The 25883-nt window shown below is 39.0% G+C and overlaps 4 protein-coding genes across 8 annotated transcripts; 1 reads left to right on the forward strand and 3 right to left on the reverse strand.

The window, feature by feature from the left end:
* The first annotated feature begins 35 nt into the window (after window positions 1-35).
* On the forward strand, window positions 36-4248 carry LOC144180963 (tetraspanin-8-like). Of its 2 annotated transcripts, none has more exons than XM_077709149.1 (9): window positions 36-293; window positions 1159-1215; window positions 1582-1695; window positions 2177-2251; window positions 2312-2410; window positions 2495-2581; window positions 2676-2735; window positions 2803-2886; window positions 3474-4248. In XM_077709149.1, the coding sequence occupies exons 1-9, from the start codon at window positions 111-113 to the stop codon at window positions 3576-3578; spliced, it is 864 nt and encodes a 287-aa protein (XP_077565275.1). In that variant the 5' UTR covers window positions 36-110; the 3' UTR covers window positions 3579-4248. The 2 variants fall into 2 exon arrangements, with proteins under 2 accessions (XP_077565275.1, XP_077565276.1); XM_077709150.1 differs by having other exon boundaries at window positions 246-293; window positions 1159-1235.
* Window positions 4249-4805: 557 nt separating this feature from the next.
* On the reverse strand, window positions 4806-8303 carry LOC144180964 (tetraspanin-8-like). The gene is made up of 9 exons (XM_077709151.1): window positions 7826-8303; window positions 7574-7639; window positions 6684-6800; window positions 6533-6607; window positions 6367-6462; window positions 6202-6294; window positions 5578-5646; window positions 5239-5322; window positions 4806-5150 (listed from the first exon to the last, which is right to left on the reverse strand). Exons 1-9 carry the CDS (start codon window positions 7883-7885, stop codon window positions 5016-5018), a joined length of 795 nt encoding a protein of 264 aa, XP_077565277.1. The 5' UTR covers window positions 7886-8303; the 3' UTR covers window positions 4806-5015.
* Window positions 8304-10955: 2652 nt separating this feature from the next.
* On the reverse strand, window positions 10956-19254 carry kcnc2 (potassium voltage-gated channel, Shaw-related subfamily, member 2). 2 transcript variants are annotated; one of them, XM_077709143.1, is made up of 5 exons: window positions 19126-19254; window positions 17418-18429; window positions 14487-15456; window positions 14232-14402; window positions 10956-13540 (listed from the first exon to the last, which is right to left on the reverse strand). In XM_077709143.1, the coding sequence occupies exons 2-5, from the start codon at window positions 18006-18008 to the stop codon at window positions 13479-13481; spliced, it is 1794 nt and encodes a 597-aa protein (XP_077565269.1). In that variant the 5' UTR covers window positions 18009-18429; window positions 19126-19254; the 3' UTR covers window positions 10956-13478. The 2 variants fall into 2 exon arrangements, with proteins under 2 accessions (XP_077565269.1, XP_077565270.1); XM_077709144.1 differs by having other exon boundaries at window positions 14538-15456; window positions 19126-19250.
* On the reverse strand, window positions 15311-25883 carry ttll12 (tubulin tyrosine ligase-like family, member 12). 3 transcript variants are annotated; one of them, XM_077709142.1, is made up of 15 exons: window positions 25428-25883; window positions 24715-24881; window positions 24366-24564; window positions 23814-23973; window positions 23599-23732; window positions 23252-23328; window positions 23064-23180; window positions 22167-22355; window positions 21977-22088; window positions 21166-21317; window positions 20947-21028; window positions 20644-20712; window positions 20408-20546; window positions 19976-20127; window positions 15311-15456 (listed from the first exon to the last, which is right to left on the reverse strand). In XM_077709142.1, exons 1-14 carry the CDS (start codon window positions 25569-25571, stop codon window positions 19976-19978), a joined length of 1893 nt encoding a protein of 630 aa, XP_077565268.1. In that variant the 5' UTR covers window positions 25572-25883; the 3' UTR covers window positions 15311-15456. The 3 variants fall into 3 exon arrangements, 2 of the variants coding, with proteins under 2 accessions (XP_077565268.1, XP_077565267.1); XR_013324576.1 differs by lacking the exon at window positions 15311-15456 and adding an exon at window positions 19346-19858 and having other exon boundaries at window positions 19890-20127; window positions 25428-25882; XM_077709141.1 differs by lacking the exon at window positions 15311-15456 and having other exon boundaries at window positions 19346-20127; window positions 25428-25882.

The raw sequence follows: 25883 nt of genomic DNA on the forward strand, positions 1-25883 counted from the left end.
CTCTGAGTGACGTGTCGATCTGTGGTCCTCCCTCGGTGGGGAGAATTCCTATTGTCCGTGAAGGCAGCAACATCCCAGCGCATCACCGTGACGTCCCTGCACGCGTTCGGATGCCGTTCCGTCCGAAACACCACCACTTGTCATCTTTTCCCGTCCTGCTTCTTCCCTGTGCTTTCGGGGCGTTGTCAAAGCTGGGGGTCTGCGGCGGAAACATGCAACGGAACACGGTGGTCGTGGTGGCGGATAAAACCAGCCTAAAAAGGCCCTTCATATTCGCCTGCGCTGTCAACATGGTAAGCGCTTTTTTTTTAAACCGCTGGATGGATGGGCTTGGGGGGAGAAAAAAGAAGAAAGGCCTCAGGATGATCGTTTCGTATATATTGATTGTTTTTTTTTTTACATTGGAAAAAAACCTGCAAATCAACCAGTTTACATAACATAGATAAGAACATCAGTTGCAGTGTGATATTATCATATTGCATAATAAGACAAAGACAGCAGAAAAAAATGGATCATGTCCATTTGATACAAACCAATTGAGAGCCTGGTGGGGAACTGACTCAGTTATGAGATGGATGGTTCAATCCCCAGTAGGTTATCATCTAGCTTTGTGGAGTTTGCGTGTTCTCAATGGGCCTTTGTGGGTTTTCTCCGGGTACACTGGTTTCCTTCCACATCCCCAAAACGTGTAAGCTGAAAAAATCTGTCATTTAAATTAAGACTACCGTATTTTCACAGCTACAAGACGCACTTAAAAGTCTTACATTTTCTCCAAAATAGACAGTGCGCCTTATAATACAGTGCGCCTTATATATGGAAAAAGTCATTCATTGAGGGTGCGCCTTATAATGTGGTGCGCCTTATAGTCGTGAAAATACGGTATTCAAAGTTAAAGGATGATCATTCCCTTTATTTTTAAATTGTATTGCTCTTTGATTTTGTTGACTAGAAATGAAACAGGTGATGACATCAGAGGGATGTAAAAGAGCATATTGTCATCCAGCACAAATATTATACATAATATACATTTATGAGCCAAACACGTTGATTGGGTTGGGATATACATACAGACATATACATATGTTAAATGCATAAATGCTTCTTTGTCATTGTTTTGTGGTTGTATTTATGTTGTTGTTTGTGTTTACCTCCCTCAAGGCTCTATGCTTCTTCATGCTGACCATCGCCCACCGAGACCTCCTGCAGGCAGGCCAGGTGGGACTCTTAAAGTGTCTGTGAGTCCTTGAGCAAGACACTCAATAAATCATCCCACCATGAACTTTCACCCACTCATCCGCCCCCTTTTTCACGGCCATGCTGCCCTCTTCACATCCTTCAAAACAATCCACCATGGCAGACATTGTCAGACAGCTATAATGACTGTTATATAATACAAATTCCAAAAATGTACAGTGGTACCTCTACCTAGGCAACAAAAGGCAACAAATTAGGAAAATTGTGTTTCAAGATACGAAGGAAATTCAAGTTACGAAAAGAAAAACCCAGCCTAACGTTGTACGTTAATGCAAATGTTAACTGCCGTTTGCATCACTTATATTTTGTATTATTATGTGTCCTCAGCTAGTATCCTATGTGTCAGTGGTGATTTTATACATCCTGGAGGTCATCTGCTTGTTGCTATCTGCGCTGGGTGTATTTGGCGCCTGCACGGGAAGGAGGTGGTGTTTGATTCTGGTAATTCTGGACGTATACAAGAATAATAAATACAGACGCTCCCCTACTTAGCACCAGTTCGTTGCAGTGTGTGAACGTATCTCCAGTGCATTTCTATCATTAAATATCTGGTGCATCCATTATTCAATATGGTTGATAAAAAGCCGAACACTAAAAAATAAGGGAGTTGCAAGGAAGAGGCAATACATTTCATTTGAAACCAAAGTAGCAATAATAAAGAAGCTTAATGCGCGTGAGAAAGTGGTGAGCATTGCACGGGAATATAACTTGAATCGTTCCACCTTATATAAACCTTCAATATACTTCTATAGGTCTTAAACATCAATTATAATACAAAATATAGCACTGAATCAACTTCAATTTGAACAATTTCAACTTATGAACACTTTCAACTTATGAACAAACTCGTTGGTAAGTAGGGGAGCGTCTGTAAATTACAAATTGGAGAGTATCCACAAAAACGTATGTCATTTCCCTGCAGTTTGCTGCTGGGATGGCAGCAGCCAGTCAAACAATCATTGTCCAAACAGCACTGAGCTACCAGGACATTTATGAGGTAGCTCGCACACATTTGTTTGCAATTCGTTTCCAATCTAACAAACAAGGCTTTTTGTAGACAGGGGTGGCAAAAGAAGAGTCAAAATTGTTGTCCATGATGCCTCTGAGTGTCCCTAGTAAAGTCAACCGGACACTACTTCATAGTATTCAAGCACATGTAAGGACATCGTATTGTTTATCAGTAATTCGATATACTGCATAGTTATGATTCTAGAAATAAATTATTTTTTTTTTACTCCAGTTTAAATGCTGCGGACTTATTGAAGGCTACAAAGACTGGGGAACTACTATCCCAGCTTCTTGTCATTGCCAGTCGCCGGGAAGATGTGTGAGTATTCCTCGAGTCTATTCATTGAGGGTAGCAGATAAATACAACAATATTTGCCCCATTGTTTTACTTTTACTTTTATTCTTTCTTCCAGATACGACTGCGAGGAAGTGCCACTCTGGGAGCTCCAAAGAACCGATATGTCTACCAAGAGGTAAACAATAATTTTCACTGGTTAGGTGATTAAAAGCACAATAAGACAAATCTACTCAATCCAACAGGCGTGCCTACCAATCTACGTTTCAGTATTGAAGCGAGCCTTCTCACTATCCATGGGAATTAAATTTGGAAGTGGAGTCTTTTGGGTGAGTACATTGACTTTAAAAAATTGACAGATGGGCCGGGTCAGCACAAGATACGATACATATAAAAAAAGTGCATCTGTTAACAGTACAATTGAAACAAAAACAGAAAAAAAGGTCTAAAGTATTAACATACTAATCACTCATCATTCAAATAAAAAGTATAAAGTACACAGTAAAGTAAAGTATTAAGAAATATTAAAATATAATTTAAAAAAAGATAGAAGGGCTGTAAAACACAAAAAAAACAAATAAGAGTGGACAGAGCTACTGCCACTGGCTTCCACATGACGGCGCCATCTTGGGGTAAAAAAAAAAAAAATAATAAAAAAATTGACAACGTCAGCGGGCCGGATTGAAAAGCCTAACGGGCCATATGTGGCCCGCGGGCCGTAGTTTGCCCACACCTGTTTTAAATACACACACACTAGCCAATTACTAATCAGACACACCTGTCCACACAAGGTAAGGGGAGCCTGGAGGGACACAAGAGTCAAAAGCACACAATCACCCGGACAACCCACACAAGCAAAAACATGACCCTTATTATTGACATTATATGCGAGTTGTTTTGTTGTTGTTTTTTGCAGGCTGTTCTGCTAGTGATGAGCCTTCAACTGATGGTACAAATGAAGCGCAAAAAGGAGTTCATGGCTCTGCTCCAATCTAATCGATATGTCCCCGGTGCTTTCTAGTCACCTGCTTAGGACCTTATAGCAATTTGCACATGGAAAACAATATGCTGTATACCATAATAAAGCTGGCCGTCATTTAAGTATGTACCAATTCATTTGCACGTAGAGCTGACATGTATTAAAACAGGCATTTTTCCTAGAAATGAATGATGGCACATTTTAATCATTATAAAAGTAATGTCGCTATATTCTATAAGATTGTCATAAGCGGCATCAACCAGCATATATCCCAGCATGCACTGGGGGAATGACATTTTTACACAGCTAGAAAGTCAGGTATGAATATATTATCAAAATACATATATATATATATATATATATGTATATATAACCGACTCCATATGTATGTCGCACAGTGTTTGCAATACTTCTACTACGACAACTACTACATATTTTGATGACTTTAACAGTAAATGACTGAGAATGTTACGGCACATTTGCAAACCTCAGTTTGTATAAAAGCACATGTACAGTGTAGAGTTGCAACTTTTGATTTTGCAAACACTTTGTATTATTTGTTTGATTTGGCAAAATCTGTGCATTTAGAAACCTATGCATTCTTTTCCTCATACATTTTGATATTTGTTTCCCTTATGTGTGTCAAAATGTAATCAACAATGTAATATACTTGTGTGTAAATAGAAGGAATAAAATGAGGCAATTGTTACTTTTGGTGGTTTTTGTGATGGCTTCAGACCTTCAGGTGTATAATATCTAAGTACTGTTTAATATCCAAGTACTGTTTAATATCTAAGTACTGTTTAATATTTAAGTACTGTTTAATATCTAAGTACTGTTTAATATCCATGTACTGTTTAACAGCTAAGTACTGTTTAATATCTAAGTACTGTTTAATATCTAAGTACTGTTTAAGTACTGTTGAAACCAGCTCTTAAAATTATATTCATTAGAGAAAGTTTAATATCTAAATATTTACTGTTTTCAACAGTACTTAGATATTAAATTCTGTGTCTTAGTTATTAAACTGTCTCTCATGAATATAATTTTGAGAGCTGGTTTCAACCAAAAGAGACCAAAAGACCATCGACCAAAATACCATCGACCAAAAGACCATCGACCAAAAGACCATCGACCAAAAGACCATCGACCAAAAGACCATCGACCAAAATACCGGCGACCAAAAGACTGGCGACCAAACGCCCGAGCACATAGAGTCCATTGATCCATACGTGTCTAAAAAGGCAACAAATTCTCTCCAACCAGAGCAAAAATGCAACCCTTTTATTGCACAATTCGGCGTTCAATTTACAAACAAACGATAATAAACAATATAAACATCACAGTTAAAATCTCATGGTACACTTTTGCATGCAAAAGTCACTTGTGGTGTCCCACATTCCATTGCACACAATATTCGCAAATGGCATATTTGGTCAAGTTAAGACTAAGTCGATACTTTTTACTCGCAACAACCAATCAGGTGAGCTCGGCGGGCTCGGCCAGGACGGCGTAGTTGCCCGTTTTGGCTTCCCGACTGTACGCCACCACCAGAGTGTCCTTTTTCTCTCTCAGTTGACAAAGAATGGCGATGCTCAGTGCGCAGGACAACGTCTGAGCGGAAGCAAGACAATAGCCAGATAGATTTAAAGTCTTAATCAAAGACATAGAACGGATAAAAAGCCAATTAAAAAGTCCGTACCCATAACGAAGTCAAACCCATGGAGATGCCCACCAATAAATTGACCCCCAGGTAAAAATGTGAGAGGATGATGGGGAAACACGGCTGCAAAATAAAAACACACAAAATCTGAAATATTGATTCAATAAGAAGGAAACTAATGTGTTTTATGCATAATATTAAGAGATTGAAGTAATCTTGGGAGAAAAAGTCATAAAATTATCAGATTGGAATCAGTATATTACTAATATTTACATCAGGGTGATGACAATGACTTTATATTGTAGCTAAAGATGACCTAGTTTTCAATATTTATATATTTTATTATTATTTTATAGTAGTAGTAATGATAATCTGTACCTCTTGAAAAATCATGACCGGCGTGTGGTTGGTCAGCTGGAACAAGCTGCTATTCCTGGGGGCCGCAATCTATGACAAAGCAAAGTATGCTTAAGAATTTCCATCCATCCAAACTAAGTGACAGCCACAGACATAAAAACAAAGGCACTTAGTAAAAATACTCATTATTGGCATAGGAGCAATGTTCCCTCTAATTGCCGCTACTCTCGTCTTCTTTGCGTAGCAGCAATCATATGGCGTGCAGTAAATAAAATCCAAACTTTTCTTTTTTTTAACCCTTTCCCCATGATGGCGCCTTTTATGCGGCAGCCAGTGACAGTAGCTCTGTCCACTCTTATGTTTTTCATGTTTTACAGCATATTTTACATGGAAAAATTAAAGGGAACATTGACATGCATCTGCTTATGGCAAGTGTGATACTGGTATGCCCATAGCGAGCAATGGTGATGTCACTCACACTGGTACTGAGGTTGTCTTTCTGCCCAGACCAACGAAAAATTAGAGGGAACATTGCATAGGAGCAACTTATACTTGCAAACCTTAATCTCATGCAGGGCTGAACACATCAGCCACCCATAAACATGGTCCCATATTTGATTTCTTTTATTGTTTTTGTCTACTCACACATCTGGCTGAGACGTAGTCATTGCACAAACAGGACTCAGAGATGTTGTACCCCCACTCCATGTAGCCTTCTTCCACCCCGCAACACTCCAACTAGGGAGCAAAAGAGGAAAAACGGGGAAGCCGGTGTTTCCTTTCGGATCGGCCTTGGATCATGTCACCTACTTCAATTTGAGTTTCCCGAAGGACTTTCAGATCCGACTCGCTGGCGTTGCTGATTGGCTGCATGCTGAGGTAGAATTTGGACATTATCTTCACCAGCTGCAAAGAGGGAGGACAGTTGAAGTGCGATGAAGGGCAGGCAAGTGGAGGAAAGATACCGCCAAGTTACCATGGGTTGGATGATGAGCATATGGATGGCCATGTAAAGGACAAACAGGCTGCACAGGATCATTCCCACCGTGAACTGGGGAAGAAAGCCACAAAGAATTGGAAATCCAAAGTCTACACACCCCATAACCCATCCAATTTTTTCAGCTTACCACAATGAGTACCCATCTCTTCTCTTTGCATGCGCCAAACAAGCCAATGATGGGCAGAACCAAGATGGTGATGGACAGAACATACATGGCGTTGATGCCCACAATCATGTCTTCTATCTAAAAAAATGGAAGGGGAAAATGTACTAAATTTTCTATATGGCTTATTCTCATAATGGGGGCGTGGTTCGGGGCATTTTTTTGCGTAAAATTAACTTTGGATGAGTGGTTAGCGTGAAGGGCTCACAGTTCTCAGGTCGTGGGCTCGATCTCAGACATAGGCAAACTATGGCCTGCGGGCCACATTTGGCCCGTTAGGCTTTTTAATCCGGCCCGCCGACGTTGTCCGAAATTATATATTTTTTTCTCCAAGATGGCGCCGTCACGCGCAAGCCAGTAGCAGTAGTTCTGTCCACTCTCATTTGTTTTTCGTGTTTTACAGCCCCTCTATCTTTTTTTAAATGACATTTTAATATTTCTTAATACATTCCTTTATACTTTTGACTTTAATGATGAGTGATGAGTATTTTAATACTTAGGTCCTATTTTTCTGTTTATGTTTCATATGTACTGTTAACGGATGCACTTTTTTACATGTATCCTATCTTAAACTGACCCAGCCTATCTGTCAAATCTTTAAAGTCAATCTGGCCCCCCTCCCGGGCCCAAAAGTTTGCCCGCTCCCTACACTACCCGCTCCTCCTCTGTATTTTTTATCTTTTACCACTAAACACCCTCAAAACTGTTTTGACTGTAGTATATAGCAAGACAAATACAATTGAACAATACTTTCTTTTCCTCTTGGAAATGTTGTCTTCTTACGCTATGTGATGCACTACATTGCCAGATGTTTGAAGTACATTGACATGAGCAGATGGGAGGCGTTACCTTACCTCATCATCCCGATGGTAGTGCCCATGGCTGAAGAGTGTTCCGGCCAACATTAGTGCGCCTATAATCTGCAACCATAACACAACCTTAACTACCCATCCTAAAGTTATGAAACAAGCACCACATACAGTCAGCATTTGAATTAAAGTGAAAAAACGCCTTCTACAATGAAAACCTGAAAAGAATCAACAGGGGCTACATAGTGGGTAATGGAAAAATTGTGTAAGAAAAGAAAAAAAACAGTAAGAACTCACCGTCATCAGACTTGCTACAATAATAAAACTTCTTTTCAACCAGATGTTGACTTTCGCCATTTTCTTTGTGTTAATCCTAACAAATCCAAAAGCAGGGAAATGGCGTTTTATCCTCCGCAATGAGAAGCGTACAAAACAAACAAAAAAAACACCCCCCCTTTCCTCCTAACTCGCCTGTTCTGTGAGGAAGGGAAACAGGGGGTGGGATTAGGACTACATTGGGGACTGAAGGGGTTGGGGGTGTGAAGTCAAGCATATTTTTGGCAGGAAAGTTCAACAGATGTGCACATTTTCATCTCTCTTACTTGATTTTTTCGCCCCTGTCTTTAACACAGGGAACTCCTTGGAAATGGCTTCATCCAGATGTGTGGAAATCACCCAACTTTGCCTGTAAGGCTAACAAAAAAGTGGATATTAAACCAGAAAAAAAGTGTAAAAGAGGAAGGCGCTGGTGCGAGTTGGTCCCCTCGCAGCCATAATAAAGCAAGCATTGTCTTGGCTTGATGCCCCCCCACCCCAACACCACCACCACTCCGACACCACCACCACACAATCCATTTCATGTGGTGCAAAAAATTTAACACGATCACTTTCTGTGTGAAATATTCAAGTCGTGACTAGACTCTTTGATTTCGCATTTAAATACTTTATTACAGCTCGGCGCATCCTCTAACTTTTTTTTTAGACGTTTCTTCTCCCTGGAGGCCGCAAATTTTGCCACATGCTTTTTCATGTTTGTCAAGCATTGTTTTTTTTCACAGGACATGGGTTAGTGAAGTAGAATTTGAAACACACAGACAAAAATAATCAAACAATTCAAACTGGTGATAGGTGCTCGGACGATTGGTTGCTGGTCTTTTGGTCGGTGGTCAAATGGGGACAGAGAGTTGACTGTTGAAACCAGCTCTCAAAATTATATTCATGATAGTGTTTCATATCTAAGAGAGGGAGAGTTTAATATCTAAGAGAGAGAGTTAAATATCTAAGATAGAGAGTTGATTAACTAAAAGAGAGTTTAATATCTAAGAGAGTTTAATATCTAAGTGCTGTTTAATATCTAAGTACTGTTTAATATCTAAGTACTGTTTAAAATCTAAGTACTGTTTCATATCTAAGTACTGTTTAACATCTAAGTACTGTTTAATATCTAAGTACTGTTTAATATCCAAGTACTGTTTCATATCTAAGCACTGTTTTATATCTAAGTACTGTTTAATATCCAAGTCCTGTTTAATATCTAAGTACTGTTTAATATTTAAGTACTGTTTAATATCTAAGTACTGTTTAATATCTAAGTACTGTTTAATATCTAAGCACTGTTTAATATCCAAGTACTGTTTAGTAAGTTCATTTGACTGGCGACCAAAAGACCGCAGTACTGCACGTGTTCTACGGCATGCTAGGTCAAAAAAGGCGAGCATCAAAAAGCATGCCCCAAAGGATTTCATGTTTTCCAGAACACAACATCAAAGACATCAATGACCCATCCTGACCTAGTGGCATTGAGGATAAAGGTAATCCACACGACACCCTAAATTTTTGTTGGTTGCCATGGAGGCCGGGAACATAGACTACAACAATCCAGTGCAGTAATTCTTAGGAATGCGTGCTGATTCATCACTTATTTGGACACAGCTTTTGATTGTTTTGGGAATCTGTGACTTCATGTCTTGGATATTTTTCACTGCCCACACATGGACTGTCCCCTGCGTTTTGACAGAATACAATTGGCACCTCCCTCAAGGAGTGGCGATTGTGAAAAACATTACGATGGTACCCCTAATCTACCCTGCAGATGTGATTGGGGGTCAACCCCCACTCACCCTGGGCCCTCTGTGAAAAAGTGCATTGGAAACAGCTATCTAAACAGAAGCACATTAATATGATCAACATGAAGAGTGGGGAATGTTTTAGAGGACATTTTGGAGGAATTTGGGTCAACTGAAGTGTCAGGAAGTTATAGTTATTCATTACATGCATTCCAGGATTTTATATTATCTTTGTTAGCGCATTTATGAATTTTTTGGACTTGATTCATGACCAAAATGTCTAAAAATAGTTGTGATTGTGACCTTGGACATTGAGTCAAATATTAATACCCTTCAAGTAGCACTAATAAGCCTTCATTTTGAACAAGAGTTGGAATTAGGAAGCCATTTTTCAAGGGATGATAATGATGATGTAATCGACATCATATCTGTATTGTTATTTACATTGTATTAATGCTATGATTGTTTTTGTATAAATTGCATAAATTATGTTCCATCTGAAAACGTAATTGAAATTCCAGAGATGAAATGAACTGCTTTTTTGCATCAATAATACAATTACAATGAAAAGAAATAAAAGCTTGGCTTGTACGAAAAAAAGTGGTGAAAAAATATGTATATAATAAATGCTGTTCTCTTTTCTTACCCTTAGATGGCAGAGACATCCTTGCAGAATTTGAGGATGCAAAGTATATTGGCCTGTGTAATACTATTGGAGAAGAAAATATCATTTCAAACAGTTTTTTTCAATTATTTTCATATTTTAAACGTAAACACAAAAATCCCGGTATGGTAACTGGAGTATGTAAGAGGGAGAACATAATTCTGGCAAATGGATTGTTGAATAAACATTGAAATTCAAGGAAAACAACGACAGCTTTAACCAAAGATGTCATAAATCACACAATTTCTTGTCGATGACACAAAACGGAAAAAAACGCCTTCTTTTTGTTCATCATCGGTCAAGGCAAATGAGTATATATTTTTTCCCTTGTTATCTAAGTTCTCCTACAGCAAGGTTGGGCAAACTTTTCGGGCTGGGGCCTATCAGATTGACTTAAAAAATGTGACAGATGGGCTGGCTCAGCACAAGATATGATACACATAAAAAAGTGCATCCGTTAACAGTACATATGAAACATAAACAGGGAAAAAAAGGACTAAAGTATTAACATACTCATTATTGAAGTAAAAAGCATGAAGTACAAAGTAAAGTAAAAAGGAATGTATTAAGAAATATTAAAATGTCATTTAAAAAAGATAGAGGGGCTGTAAAACACAAAAAACAAATACGAGTGGAAAGAGCTACTGCCACTGGCTTCGGAATGACGGCGCCATTTTGGGGTGAAAAAAAATCTATTTGGACAATGTCGGCGGGCCGGATTAAAACGCCTCGCGGGCCGTATGTGGCCCGCGGGCCATATTTTTCCTGTCCTACACCCAATGGTAAGAAAAGTGTGCATTTGCAAGAGAGGAACTTGAAGGACTTCCATTGTTAAATGTTGCAAAGAATGCATTGGACAAGTCTTATCTGCCAAATCCTCCAAGGTTGGCTTTTGTGATGGAACTGAATATCAACTAAAGGTTGACGACTTCAATGTACCATGGTCGCCATGGCAGCCAAATAAAGATGCTCCCGACAGTGGCGTTATGAATAGAGCGGAGTTTTTAACGTTTTCAATGAGAAGGCTTTCCGGGACATTAGATATGTTTTCTTCATTTCGTGTACCGTGTTTTGACTTTTGCACCCTCATTTGTTATTTTAATGTTTTTTTTTTAATCAGCAAAACAAAATAGAGTTACGTACTGACTATTTACCTCACCGTGGCACGTCTGTGGCAGTTTCCATGGGAACCGGAGTAAAGATAGTTAGAATTCCTCGGAGATATAATGCCTCAAATGAGTGCCCACAATTCCTCCAAAACCTGTTTAAGTCACAATAAAAGAACTCATTCAATAAAAGATAGTTTATGTGAAATGTTCAGCTTTATACATAATATTTTCGACATGTTATACGGTGGTATCGTATATATTTTTTTAATTATTAGACTTTTTAGCATGCAGGTCAATAGGTCAAACAAAGGCTCCACAAAATACAGACTTTAAACTCGATTTTGTTTTCTTCCTTACGGTTAAAACATAAAAAACGTGAACTCGGATTAAGACACAATGATATTGGACAACTATGACTTTTACATAAGGGTGAGACATTAAAATACAGGTACTAGTTTGAGAAAAATAAACATCTTTTTTTGTCAAGTTACAACAACTTTCTAAAAAATACACAAAGCTCGTCAATCTTATTTTGTTTTTTTTCAACCCTCATTTTTTGGACTAAAATCACAGTGTGGATTAATGCTTTCTGTCTCTTAGATTATTGCAAATCTAAAACTATAAGAGCAAAAATGTGAGTAATAGAAAGTTGGCTAGTTTTGTCTTGTTTTCAGAGTGGACTATTATTACTTTTTACAGCGGTTAAAATACAAATCATAGGCTCTAATTGAGTTGCAGTTTTTCAAACCCAGAAAAAAATATAATTTGGCTCATTCATGAATATGTCGGGCAAGACGTGTTCATCAACTTGTACATTGCCATAGTGAAGGCAGAGTGTTTCTCAAGGCGCAACTTAGCAACAGCCAACGTCAAACGGGCTTTTACTGGCGACTTATTTACACACGAGGCTATGGACGGACGTAATGTAACTTTCTGCTGCCGCCCAAACCGTGCAATCGTCTCCATAGAGCCTTTTGCATCTACGCCATCTTTTATTCTCCTGTATAAGCGATTGGGATGCCTCGAAATCAATATTCCCTCTAATTTTTTGTTGGTCTGGGCAGAAGGACAACCTCCCTGAGCGCATTGAGTACCAGTTTGAGTGACATCATCATTGCTGGCTATGGGCATACCAGTATCACATTTGCCATAAGCAGGTGCATGTCAATGTTCACTCTAATTTTTCATGTAAAACATGCTGTAAAACATGAAAAACATAAGAGTGGACAGAGTTACTTCCACTGGTTGCCGCGTAAACGGCGCCATTATGGGGAAAGGGTTAAAAAAAAGTTTGGATTTTATTTACTACGCGCCATATGATTGCTGCTGCGCAGAGAAGACGAAAGTAGTACGCAATTGCACAGTTCAGAGGGAACATTGCTCCATATGGGGTCTTCAAATAGGTCCTCAAATTATTATAGTCTCTTCCTGGGTTCCTTATTCAAACAGAAAATCAAAAACTATGAATATCCTATATTTTTTTAATCACACGTACAAGGATGAAACTTGGTGTGTATGAATGACTATTGTTTGGTTTTCGATTGAAGTAATCAATAATTTAGTTAACAGACAAGGAGAAATGTTTCTTTTTTTCTGATCTTTTCACCAATCTGCGTGCAGACCGCATCATCGGCAAGCCAGTTGCTAAGCAACCCTTTGGCTACTACTGAAGAATAAAGAATGTAGGCAAGGGTGAGGTCTGTATATGTGTATGCATGTGCACACACCTGTTTGAGCACATAAGGAATACTGACATTGTAGAAAAGTCAAACTAGAAAAATGGCATGAATTCAATAGATCGGACTTTCTCGAGGACTTAATTTGGAAACTTTTGCGTTAAAAAGAAGAAAATGAAGGTTCTTGGTGTTTCTTGCTGGAGTCAAAATACAAAACGCATGACAGTCTCGGCAACATCTATTTCCATTTTGAATACAGTACTTTCAATTCCCAACAATGTTATCTCAAGGCACTTGGCTGGCACGTGAAATAAAGCGTACAACCAAAAGGACTAACTTTTGGAGCCGATGGTTGGGAGATTTCTTCATGGAAGCCGTGACCGGGTACAGAGGGGTTGGTTACCTTTAAGCCAATGGGCTGCTTTCACAATTTCTTTAAGATAGAACGCCACCCTCTGCTTGCGTGAAACCAGTGAACACCATCTCTTTGCAGTGATCTAAGAGTGAAGAATCAGAAACATACAACTTTTTACATGCATAAATGTGCCATCTAAGAGAGAGAGTTAAATATCTAAGTACTGTTTCATATCTAAGTAATGTTTAATGTCTAAGTACTGTTGAAACCAGCTCTCAAAATTATATACATGAGTTTCATATCTAAATATCTACCTTTTTCAATAGTACTTAGATATTTAACTCTATCATGAATCAACAGTAAATATTTAGATATTAAACTCTCTAATGAATATAATTTTGAGAGCTGGTTTCAACAATACTTAGATATTAAACAGTAATCAGATATGAAACAGTACTTAGATATTTAACAGTACTCAGATCTGAAACAGTACTCAGATATGAAACAGTACTTAGATATTTAACAGTACTTAGATATGAAACAGTACTCAGATATGAAACAGTACTTAGATATTTAACAGTACTTAGATATGAAACAGTACTTAGATATTAAACAGTACTTAGATATTAAACTCTCTCTCATGAATCTAATTTTGAGAGCTGGTTTCAACAGTAAACTCTGTCCCCATTTGACCGGCGACCAAAAGACAGGCAACGTGCAAATCTCCATCACTTAATGTAGCAAACGTGGGACTCGTTTTCAGAGTCCACCAGGTACCTTCTCAACTTAAAATGCAAACTTAATAAGCAATTACTATGACATTACGTACATACCTGTCTTTCTTAGGCCTCCATCGGCTGGACAGTTATAATCACTAGCGGCGAGTAGAAAACACGTCCCACCACTCCGGCGCTCTCGCTCTTGGATGCTCGACCTCTCCTCCGGCACCCTCTCCTCCGGAGACGCGTCCAAGTCGCTGCCACTGCTACAATCCGCCGACAGAACTGCGGGCGGCGATTAGCAAGCTGGTTTTACCCTCCAATAATATCAAAATGGGAGACTAAAATGTGAAATGAATGAAAACGCACAAAGGAGTAGCGTATCTTCATTGGCTTCCAATGGCGTTTCTCTTGCCCTACCTGAGCGTTCGAGTACCATGCCGTCTTTGGCCTGGTAGAGGTCACCTTGAGTGGTAGGGAGGTCGGCGTTGTAGTAGGTAGGGGACCCTCCCTGAGCCGCCTGAGGAATGTGCTTCTTACGCTTCTTGGGGAGCTTCTGCTTAGCCATGGCCAAGGAGTAGTACATCCCAAAGTTATTGACAATCACAGGAACAGGCATGGCTATGGTAAGCACCCCCGCCAAGGCGCATAGTGCGCCCACCACCATGCCAGACCACGTCTTGGGATACATGTCACCGTAGCCTAGAGTAGTCATGGTCACCACGGCCCACCAAAAACCGATTGGGATGTTTTTAAACTTTGTGTGGAGGCTCGCCGAAGGGTCGTTGGGTTTGGCGCCAATACGTTCGGCGTAGTAGATCATGGTGGCAAAGATCAACACTCCCAAGGCTAAGAAGATGATGAGGAGCAGGAATTCGTTGGTGCTAGCCCGCAATGTGTGGCCTAATACCCGGAGACCTACAAAGTGGCGTGTTAGCTTGAAGATACGGAGGATACGGACGAAACGCACCACTCTGAGGAATCCCAATACGTCCTTGGCGGCTTGGGAGGAAAGGCCGCTCAAGCCTACTTCTAAGTAGAATGGAAGGATGGCCACAAAGTCGATGATGTTGAGAAGACTTTTGATGAATTCTAACTTGACCGGGCAGAAGGTCACCCGGACTAGGAACTCGGTGGTGAACCAGAAGACGCAAACGGCTTCTACGTAGGTGAGAGCGGGGTCTGTTTCGATCTCGTACTGCGGCGGTCCAGCGTCGGGGGCGCTGTTGTTGCGTGTGGTTTTTGCTTTGTTGATGATGGTGTGGAAGGCCTCGTGGGTCTCCAAGCAGAAGGTGGTGATGGAAACCAGGATGAAGAATAAAGATGCAAAGGCAATGAACTGCATTGGAAAGAAGAAAAATACACGTCAAATAACGTATTTAGATATGAAACAGTACTTCGATATGAAACACTACTTAGATATGAAACAGTACTTAGATATGAAACAGTACTCCGATATGAAACAGTACTTAGATATGAAACAGTACTTAGATATGAAACAGTACTTGGATATGAAACAGTACTTGGATATGAAACAGTACTTGGATATGAAACAGTACTTGGATATGAAACAGTACTTCGATATGAAACAGTACTTCGATATGAAACAGTACTTAGATATGAAACAGTACATGGATATTAAACAGTACTTCGATATGAAACAGTACTTGGATATGAAACAGTACTTAGATATGAAACAGTACTTAGATATTAAACTCTCTCATGAACATGATTTTGAGAGCTGGTTTCAACAGTACTTAGATATTAAACAGTACTTATATATTAAACTTTGTTCCGCTGTACTCTGCATTTGCAGGTTATTTACCGTTCCACTTGCTCGCCTTCCTACGAAAATCAGGGTAAATCATTAACTTTTGAGCCAGAGAATAAGCCCGGACAAGTTTAATTAACTTGCTTCAGTTCAAATCACCTCCAGAGACTATTAACAAGTGAATTAAACATACACTCTTCTCCCTTTGCACAGAAACAATGTTATTTTGTCAAAAAGTTGATTTATAGCTGTAGACAGAGTCAATGTCATCTTCAAGTGGCGTATTTTCATGCACTACAAAAATTGTTCTCAGTCACTAAATCAACATGAAAGCTTTAAAGAGAAAACAAAGCACTTATGGATATTACTATTGTCTGGCCAAAAAGTGACGGTCAAATAAATATCCCAGTTATTTACTTGACCCGAATTCTAGCCCACGAATTAAAATGTATGATACAGAAAAGTATGGATATGAAAGTATATCCAAAATTAGCAAATAACGCAAAAGAACTGTCATTTAGTCACATCCTTTCTGATATTATAATTGTTGTTTTAGGAGAATTAGAATACAAATGTAAATTTCAACTGGAGAAAGATACATTTCAACCACTAGTAGTTTGATTTCCTTGTGTGTGCGCTCCGGCACCCTCCCCACCCTTTCCCATTAGCCTCGTCTTTGATTTCATCCGAGAGCGCCCGCTTGCTTTCTGCCACTTAAGAGGTTAAAAATCCAACTCGTCTGGGTGCCGCACGCCTGAAAACACCAAAGCACGCTCAGCCTCCGTGTCGTCATGGTAACATTATTGCTCATCCCCACCGCCCGTTTTCATTGAGATTCTTTGCTCCGTGAAAGCAATTGATTGCTCGACCACGAACTCCGTTTGTTCAAGTTGTCACAAAATGGCACGTAAATGCTCTAATTCAGGGGTCAGGAATCTTTTTGATGAAAAGAGCCATAAACAATTCATATTTTCAAACATTATTCCATGAAAATGTATTAATCAATAAGTATTAATGACAGTATACATGCAGAAGAGTCTAATGAAGATAAATTATAATTAAAATGGCACCAACGGTTCCCATTTTTTACCAAACAGGTTAGCTTAGAGCAGGGGGTAGGGAACCTATGGCTCAGGAGCCATATGTGGGTCTTTTAATGGATGTCTATGGCTCTCCGCCTTTTAAAATCATATTTTTCTTCATTAGACTCTTCTGAAAGCAGTCTCTCATTGATACTCATTAATTAGCAACAGCAAAATAATGTTCTCAAAAGAATTCAGACTTTTTTTACTTTAAAAGTGGTGAAATGAATAGTAAATGCTCACATTTTCATGTATTTTGACTTTTAAATTCTGAGTATGGCTCTCAAGGAATAATGTTTGAAAATATCAATTGTTTATGGCTCTCTTCGTCAAAGACCCCTGCTTTATGGTCATTTGTTGACTGCACTGGAAGGGGAAAGTTTGGTAATCAGAACAAGAGAGCATCCCAGCATCCATCCATCCCAACGTGCATGCATGAGTCCTTACCCTGGCTGCCCTGGATGAATAGGGGTCCTCGAACAGATTCCACACCACCGGTCGCCACTTACGCCACAGTCCAACACCACCACTCCCGTCGACAGCCACATCCTCGATCCCGAGCCTCTTGCCCACCACATCTTCATCCTCCTGCTCAGCTGAATCCACCACGTTGAGCTCGAAGACATCAAGCGCCTCCTCAGCATCTCGATGCTGGCGATAGGTCATCCAACAGCACGGCTCCACGTCCGTCTCATCGATGCCCCAGAAGGAGAGCTCTTCCTCGAACAGGGGTCCACACACATCCGCCGGGCAATGGAGCTTCCCCGTGCGGTAGTAGTTGAGCACGTAGGCGAAGACGCCTGGGTGGCGGTCGAAGAAGTACTCGTTGTTCCGTGCATTGTACTCGATGAAGCCGGAGACTTGTTGCAGCCGATCCACCATCGAACTGGGCTCAGAGTCACAGTCGGACTCGGTGTCGGAGCCAGCGAGTTGAGCCAGCCGCGTCCCCGGCAGCGTCTTCAGGGTGCTCTTGTACGTCTCATGTCTGGTGCCCCCGACGTTGAGGACGACCCTCTGGTTGTCGTCAAACTTGCCCATCGCTTGGAAGCGCACATGACTCAACTCACACTCACTCCATGGAGAAGCAAGTAAGCGGCTGCGAGTTAGTGAGCCAGCGAGCCGCGCTCCTCGAGATGCTCTCAGCCCGAAAGCTCCATCTCTCTTTTAGTTTAGAGTCGCCGACATCACCCGCTGCGGGTCATCGTCAAAGAAAGAGCAAGGTGGTGGATGGGAGGGGTGGTTTGTTGGTTGGGGCGCTTTTGCGTTTAAGCGCGTGTGTGTTCCGCCTCCTCCTTGAAGACGCACGTCAGCGTTACGCCCAGAAGGAAAAAAAATAAACAACAACACAAAACCCACACCAAACAACATGTGTATAGGCATTAGGGGCTTGTGGTAGGGAATATATGGCGTACGAGTCCTACGTGGGTCATATGAGGGGTGCGTATGGCTTTCCGCAAACCTGTAAGCAAAAATGATGATGATGATCATCATCACCATCATGATCCTCCTACTCATCATCATCAATCATCCTCATCATCAGCATCATTTTCATCTTCTTCATCATCAATCACTATCACTATCATCATAATCATCATCCTCATCATTATCATCATCATCCTCCTCATCATTATCATCATCCTCCTCATCATTTTCATCTTCATCATCATTTTCATCTTCATCATCATTCTAATCACCATCATCATCATTATCATCACCATCGTCAATTATCATCATAATCATCTTCCTCATCATTATCATCATCATTTTCATCTTCATCATCATTCTCATCCTCATCACCATCATCATCCTCCTACTCATCACCATCATCATCATTTTCATCTTCATTATTATCATCACCATCATCAATTATCATCATAATCATCCTCCTCATCATCATCATTTTCATCTTCATCATCATCCTCCTACTCATCATCAATATCATCACCATCATCCATCATCATCATCATAAAATCGAAGAGAGACGTCATCGTTCCGAGGAACATCTCAAGTTTGAACACAACTCAATCAACAGAGAGCCAAAGCAGAAGGCTGGCCCTTTAATCACATGCATCATTATTCCCTAATGCCCATTAGAGCTGCTTTGCGAAACGCCGGCCTTCCGGTAAACTAATTACTCATGAGTTGTCGTACTTACGTCTGTACAGGGCGGTTACGGTCATTTCCAATTACTGGTGCATCTTTGAAGAAGAAGAAGAAGAAGCTGTGGAGAGACAAAATCTCGGAAGTCCACCAACATATTCCACAACTGGAGTGCCATTGGTGGATGACTTCGTAGTGTTAAATCTCACACAAAATGTCTCTGTTTATATTAGTAATTATTTCCAATTAGAGACACTCAACTCCCTCCAGGTTGCTATGATTTAGCCTTGGCAAAAATTTGGATTTTAATGAAAAATAACCATACAAATAATAAAGAATGGTCCTAAACATGTATAAGAACCAAAACTGTTTACTAAATAGGGCTTCTTTCACTGCCCTCCTCTGGCTTTCGTAATTATAACACGAAAGTGGTTTAATAGTAACGTTATACTACTTTGCAGAACTGAACCTAAAACTACTTTTTCTTGTTAGACATTCAAATATTCCATCCATTTTCTTTCCCTGTATGATTTGCTGCATTTCAATGTTTTCATCAATAGTATTTTGTATCTTTCTCTTGTAAATTTTCACCTAACAACATGAATACCATTGTAGTCATAATTAACTACATTTTATATTTCTATTATATTTTATATTTCATAAAACACCCAAGTAACCACAGAGGAGAGAAAATCAATTCGTGCTCAGTTCAGAATCCCTCAAAAGTCAACCTTAAAAACCCAGTTTACATTGTTGAGAAACCTTTTACCTGCTCCTTTTGTAGTAAGGTGATAACAGAAAAGCTCCTTTTCTAGTAAGGTGATAACAGAAAACTATACAGCAGGGTATCCAATCTTTATGGATACAAGTTTGAACTTTAAGGATGGATTACCCATAATACATACTCATGCAATCTGTGTCACAGGGCACTCTTCCGGTTGATCCAAGAACAGTGTCTGGAACATGTGGTTGTAAAAGTCTGGGTGGTATTTACAGGCCCGAGCACAATCTGGGCTGAAGTTAAACTCCAGAATTTGAGGAATCATGATGCGATCACCTGTTGAAAAAAAGCATACGTTACATATATTGCTTTTCCTAGCTCAGGGTGGGCAAACTTTTGGGCCCGGGGGTCACCAAATTGACTTTAAAAATGTGACAGATGGGCCGGGTCAGCACAAGATAGGATACATATAAAAAAGTGCATCCGTTAACAGTACGTATGAAACATAAACAGAAAAAAAGCATGTCTGTGCTAACTCCTATAGTGCAGAGTTGTTGATAATTTATAAATGCTGACTTTTTAAAGGTGCCGTAGAAAGAATTGCTAGAATACTTGCCGTTTTCACTTGTTCCCCATTTGAGCATGAGGTCCACAGCGTAAATAGCTCGGGAAGACGGATACGGATAAACGCCGTACGGCGCGGGTCGTGATGAATAAGCCTCAAAAAGGCTCTTGAAAGCTTCAAACAATTTGGCCTAAAAGAAAAAAAGGAATAGATAAAAACTATTGTAAAAAAAGTAAAAACAATTTCTGTATGCTGTTAGAATGTAGCATGAGTTTTAAGTGACTTACCTCTACTTCTTTCCATTGATACTGGGGGTACTGCTTTTCAAACATGGGGATAAATTCATCAAAATGAACCTGTTGGTAGTGATTGTTTAATTAGAGATTAGCTAATATGACAACATTATTTATTCTTTTTAAATTAAGATTGTTGTGTATGGTAATTTTGGGATGAGTGTATTGTGTAGTGTAACATAAATAGAATATCAGCCTGCTTATTAAATGTCTAATTTTTCTCCAGGTTTTACACAACACCCCAAAATTATTGTATTTTCTATTTCATAATCCCTGTTTAAACTGCATTAACAGTACCTGTTTCAGCTCTACACCTTCTGTATAGTTCATGACAGTAAAGTGTTTCTGGTAGTCATCAAAATGGTCCAGGGAGAAGGGCCTGGGTAAGTGGAGGAGAAAAACATATTCTGAAATGATTCTACAAACCATTCAATGTTTGTTAACCAATGATTTAAATCTACAATGACAGCAGCCCTAAAAAATTGTTTTGATATGAACTGTATAATCACCCATTACCTATTTGCAAAGCGCAACCAGAAGACTTTGTAGGCATAGAGACGCAGAGGGTTGACAGAGCGCAACATCAACATGTATCGGAAGTCAAACTTCACTAGTCCAATGTCCTCTCTCTCAAACAGTACCGGATCCTCCAGGTATTTACAGACAACCTGTTAAGTAGCCATAAAAAGAGAAAGACACTGTGAAATTCTGCATTAAATAAGCTAAGTTTACATATGAAACCAACTTAAAAAAAACAATACCTTTGGTCAATGTTCCCTCTAAACTGTATACTTCTTACTTGACTTTGTACTTTTATACTTTTTAACTTGACTTTGTACTTTATACGTTTTAACTTGACTTTGTACTTTATACTTTTTTACTTGACTTTGTACTTTATACGTTTTAACTTGACTTTGTACTTTATACGTTTTAACTTGGCTTTGTACTTTATACTTTTTAACTTGACTTTGTACTTCATACTTTTGACTTGACTTTGTACTTTATACTTTTGACTTGACTTTATACTTTTGACTTGACTTTGTACTTTATACTTTTTACATGACTTTGTACTTTATACTTTTTAACTTGACTTTGTACTTTATACTTTTTACTTGACTTTGTACTTTATACTTTTGACTTGACTTTGTACTTTATACTTTTGACTTGACTTTGTACTTTATACTTTTGACTTGACTTTGTACTTTATACTTTTGACTTGACTTTGTACTTTATACTTTTGACTTGAATGATGAGTGATGAGTATGTTAATACTTAAGTCCTTTTTTTCTGTTTCTGTTTACGCATTGCTGGGTATGATGACTATTACCTTTGGTGTACTCTCTCTCTGTCGGATGATGTAGTTCAGATTCTCAGTGATGTGAATATCCATCCCACGAGCTAAATTCCATGGTTTACATATCCAGTGGTTGTCTTCACCTCTAGAATAAAAAACAAAGAAGTCATATTGAATGTAACAAACAGAAATACATGAAAAATGATGAGTGTGATTTGTGTACCTCTGCTGTCTCTCTTGGTAGTGTCTTATGAATTGTGGTAGCTCGGTCTGGAGGTTGAAGGTCTTCGGTATCACATCCAAAGCACCTGTAATTCTTCGGGCCACAGCGGCGAGGCAGTCCTTCACAGTGATAAGGTTCTCGCAGGGAAACTGGTTCAGCATGACATGTGGTCGCTCCACGCTCAGCTTTCTGTTAGAGGGTTTTGCACAATAACAAAGCAATGGGGTCTCATGTACATTAGTCCTTAAACCAGACATGGGAAAACTACGGCCCACGGGTCCCATCCGGCCAATACTTATTTGTTTTTCGTGTTTTACAGCCCCTCTATCTTTTTTTAAATCACATATTAATATTTCTTAATACCTTCCTTTTTATTTGACTTTGTACTTTTTACTTGACTTTGTACCTTATACATTTCACTTGACTTTGTACTTTATACTTTTTACTTGACTTTGTATTTTATACTTTTTACTTGACATTATACTTTACTTTTTACTTGACTTTGTACTTTACACTTTTTACTTGACTTTGTACATTATACTTTTTACGTGACTTTGTACTTTTTACATGACTTTGTATTTTATACATTTTACTTGACTTTGTACTTTATACTTTTTACTTGGCTTTGTACTTTACACTTTTTACTTGACTTTGTACTTTACACTTTTTACTTGACTTTGTACATTATACTTTTTACGTGACTTTATACTTTGTACTTTTTACATGACTTTGTATTTTATACTTTTTACTTGAATGATGAGTGATGAGTATGCTAATACTTTAGTCCTTTTTTCTGTTTATGTTTCATATGTACTGTTAACGGATGCACTTTTTTATATGTATCGTATCTTGTGCTGACCCGGCCCTGAACGTTTGCATGTGGAACAAAAAACTCACTCGTAGTCCTTGATGTGGTTGTAGCTCCAAATGATATCCGCTTCCTCCTCGTTTTCTGTCAGCTCCAAGCGTGGATGCGTCAAGTTGTCAACCACTTGTGACATTTCAGAGTATACCCTGGAAAGAAATTTGACAACTTGAGCTATACAAATCTGAAAAAGAACATTGTAATAATGAAAGAGATATACTTGAGTATTCTGTCATCTGATAGCGTCATTGGTTTAATTTCCACGGGAAGTCGCTCCTTGTTCTCTTGCCAAATTGCCTAGGAATATAACAGAAACGTCAGTAATGGTTGCTTTGTTATTTGATTTTTAATATTTTTGCAAGAATGAGTTATTAAAAATGAAACAATTTAAAAACCATGACGTGATCGGACGTTTGGTCGCCGGTCAAATGTACTTAGATATTAAACAGTACTTGTATAATAAGCAGTACTTAGATATTAAACATTACTTAGATATTAACAATCATGCTGCATTTTAACAACTATTTTCCTTCACAAATCATATAAATTTGCATTACCAAGCCCCACCTCATAGTATGAATCTGGTGGCTCTGTGATTTTTGGACAAACTGCTTGTAGATCAGCAGGTATCCATGGTAACAAACGGCACTCTCTAACCAGAAGATTAGTCTCTCCATACGCAAAGTCACGGGTTACTTCATCTGTGACATGGAATGATTCCCAATCAGAAAACCAATATACATTTTAATATAAAATATTCCTTTTAGAAATATCTCCATTACCATCCACCTCCAGGTCTTCCAGTGGCCATAGTACAGTGAAAGCCACTTGGGTTTCGGCAAAGAAGAACGGAGCCATGGCACAAGTTGGCCTGTCGGAATGCTGCACCGAACTACCAAATTCGTCCATGATGTACCATACTGGGATCTTCTCTTCTGCAGACTGAACATTGTGGCATTTTAGGAGTAGAAAATCTGATTCAAGTTATTTAAAATGACCATAAAGCAGGGGTCGGGAACCTTTTTGACAAAGAGAGCCATAAACAATTCATATTTTCAAATATTATTCCTTAAGAGCCATACTCTGAATTAAAAAGTCAAAATACATGAAAATGTGAGCATTTATTATTCATTTCACCACTTTGAAAGTAAAAAAAATCTTTTGAGAACATTATTTTGCTGTTGCTAATCAATGAGTATCAATGAGAGAATGCATGCAGAAGAGTCTAATGAAGAAAAATTCTGATTTAAAAAGGCATAGACACCCATCAAAAGAGCCATATATGGCTCTTGAGCCATAGGTTCCCTACCCCTGCACATATGGTGGTGGTGTACCCCTTGAGAAAGCTGATAAGTCTGGTTGTAGAGCCACATGTGTTCCATGACAAGCTCTACTGCAGTGGAATCGGCGTTCTTTCCACTTAGGTCAATCCCCATGAGAGAGGCCATTCTGGACAACAGGCCGGGAATCTCTTCCAGATCTTGACGAGCACACTCGACACGATAGGTCCAAGCGTGGTCTATCAGGAAAATACTGCAAACATCAGATACAAAGAGGTAATGTGTTCAAAGCAAGGTAAAAAAATGTTTTTGCAAGTTAATCGTAAGAAAAGATAAGTAGTGGAGGTAATAGAGGTGCCTGATAATTTTAAAAAATCATCTGTAATAAGACATTTCGGATTACCTTGTTGGCTTTGAAGCTTGCAATCCACTTTCGCAAGTGACAACCACTTTGGAGCGTATCTTTGTTCCACGCTTGTACTTGTCCGTGAACTCACCATTTTTTTCATCATCATTATCATCATTTGGTTGGATCTGGACGATTCCAAACACTTCCCCGGCATCATAAATCTGACAAGGAAATAATTGGTAGGCGTTCTTAGAAAACTTGAGCTTTTTAAGCAAGGGGTCGGCAAAAGAGCCACAAAAAAAATCATATTTTCCAATGTTATTCCTTGTGAGCCATACTATGAATTTAAGATACATACATGTAAACGATTGCCTTTTCATTTGTTTTTATAATTTCACACCTTTTAAAGTGGAAAAAATGAATATTTTTAAAAATATTCTTATACAGTTGTTAATCAATGAGAGGATGCATTCCATAAGAGTCTACTGCAAAAAGAATGAAGATTAAAGCAGTTCTAGATGTAATATCTCAATTCTGTCATCAGCGGTGCCCATATTTTAGCTCACAGGTTAGCAAAGAGCCAGATGCACTCATCAAAAGAGCCACATGTGGCTCCTGAACCATAGGTTCCCTACCCCTGTTTTAAAGAGGCATTTTCAAAAGAGTCATTTTAAAAAGAGTAATTCAAAAGAGTCATTTTCAAAAGATTCACCGTGTTAATGTTAATAAATTCGCGTAATATAGTTTATTTAGCATAGCACACTGACCTCATGGGTGAGTTTATAGTGTAGGCTCCTCCAATACTTTTCAGGTATACGCGATCCTTGCAATGCCTTGTGGTAAAGAAGGATAAACTTGTTGAATCCTTCATCTACTTCACTTTTTACAGATTCACCAGCAATTTCCGACATTGCATCTGCAGCTTTGTGTTGCGATCTATGAATATTGCTGTTCAACTGGTTTTCCAGCTAAATAAAGCGCAAATGAACATCTTATGTCAACGTTTGGCAAGCCCTGTTTCTCAATCTCGCTAATTCGACAAATTATGATCTCACTATTGTTAAACCATAACAGGTTCCTGTTTATTAAATTAATATATAAATTGAAATAGAAGAATGAGTTAGAGCTGGGAAGGGCTCCAATGTCTCCAGATATTATATACGTGTATTATTGCTATATAGCTAAAAATGAAAGTGGTACTGTATTATGACTCACCCCGTTGA

Source organism: Stigmatopora nigra, chromosome 23 (genome assembly GCF_051989575.1).
Source record: "Stigmatopora nigra isolate UIUO_SnigA chromosome 23, RoL_Snig_1.1, whole genome shotgun sequence".
Taxonomy (NCBI): domain Eukaryota; kingdom Metazoa; phylum Chordata; class Actinopteri; order Syngnathiformes; family Syngnathidae; genus Stigmatopora; species Stigmatopora nigra.

Excerpts from the sequence above, each read along its gene's own strand:
- LOC144180963 (XM_077709149.1), top strand. The coding sequence starts at position 111 with ATGCCGTTCCGTCCGAAACACCACCACTTGTCATCTTTTCCCGTCCTG. Across the intron at positions 1,216-1,581 it reads ACCTCCTGCAGGCAGGCCAG|CTAGTATCCTATGTGTCAGT; the intron begins GTGGGACTCTTA and ends ATGTGTCCTCAG. Across the intron at positions 2,887-3,473 it reads TTGGAAGTGGAGTCTTTTGG|GCTGTTCTGCTAGTGATGAG; the intron begins GTGAGTACATTG and ends TGTTTTTTGCAG.
- LOC144180964 (XM_077709151.1), bottom strand. The coding sequence starts at position 7,885 with ATGGCGAAAGTCAACATCTGGTTGAAAAGAAGTTTTATTATTGTAGCA. Across the intron at positions 6,608-6,683 it reads AGAGATGGGTACTCATTGTG|TTCACGGTGGGAATGATCCT; the intron begins GTAAGCTGAAAA and ends TTTCTTCCCCAG. Across the intron at positions 5,647-6,201 it reads ACTACGTCTCAGCCAGATGT|ATTGCGGCCCCCAGGAATAG; the intron begins GTGAGTAGACAA and ends GCTTTGTCATAG.
- kcnc2 (XM_077709143.1), bottom strand. The coding sequence starts at position 18,008 with ATGGGCAAGTTTGACGACAACCAGAGGGTCGTCCTCAACGTCGGGGGC. Across the intron at positions 15,457-17,417 it reads ATTCATCCAGGGCAGCCAGG|TTCATTGCCTTTGCATCTTT; the intron begins GTAAGGACTCAT and ends TTTCCAATGCAG. Across the intron at positions 13,541-14,231 it reads TGGAGGCCTAAGAAAGACAG|ATCACTGCAAAGAGATGGTG; the intron begins GTATGTACGTAA and ends CTTCACTCTTAG.
- ttll12 (XM_077709142.1), bottom strand. The coding sequence starts at position 25,571 with ATGTCGGAAATTGCTGGTGAATCTGTAAAAAGTGAAGTAGATGAAGGA. Across the intron at positions 22,356-23,063 it reads AACCACATCAAGGACTACGA|AAAGCTGAGCGTGGAGCGAC; the intron begins GTGAGTTTTTTG and ends ACCCTCTAACAG. Across the intron at positions 20,713-20,946 it reads AAGGTGTAGAGCTGAAACAG|GTTCATTTTGATGAATTTAT; the intron begins GTACTGTTAATG and ends CACTACCAACAG.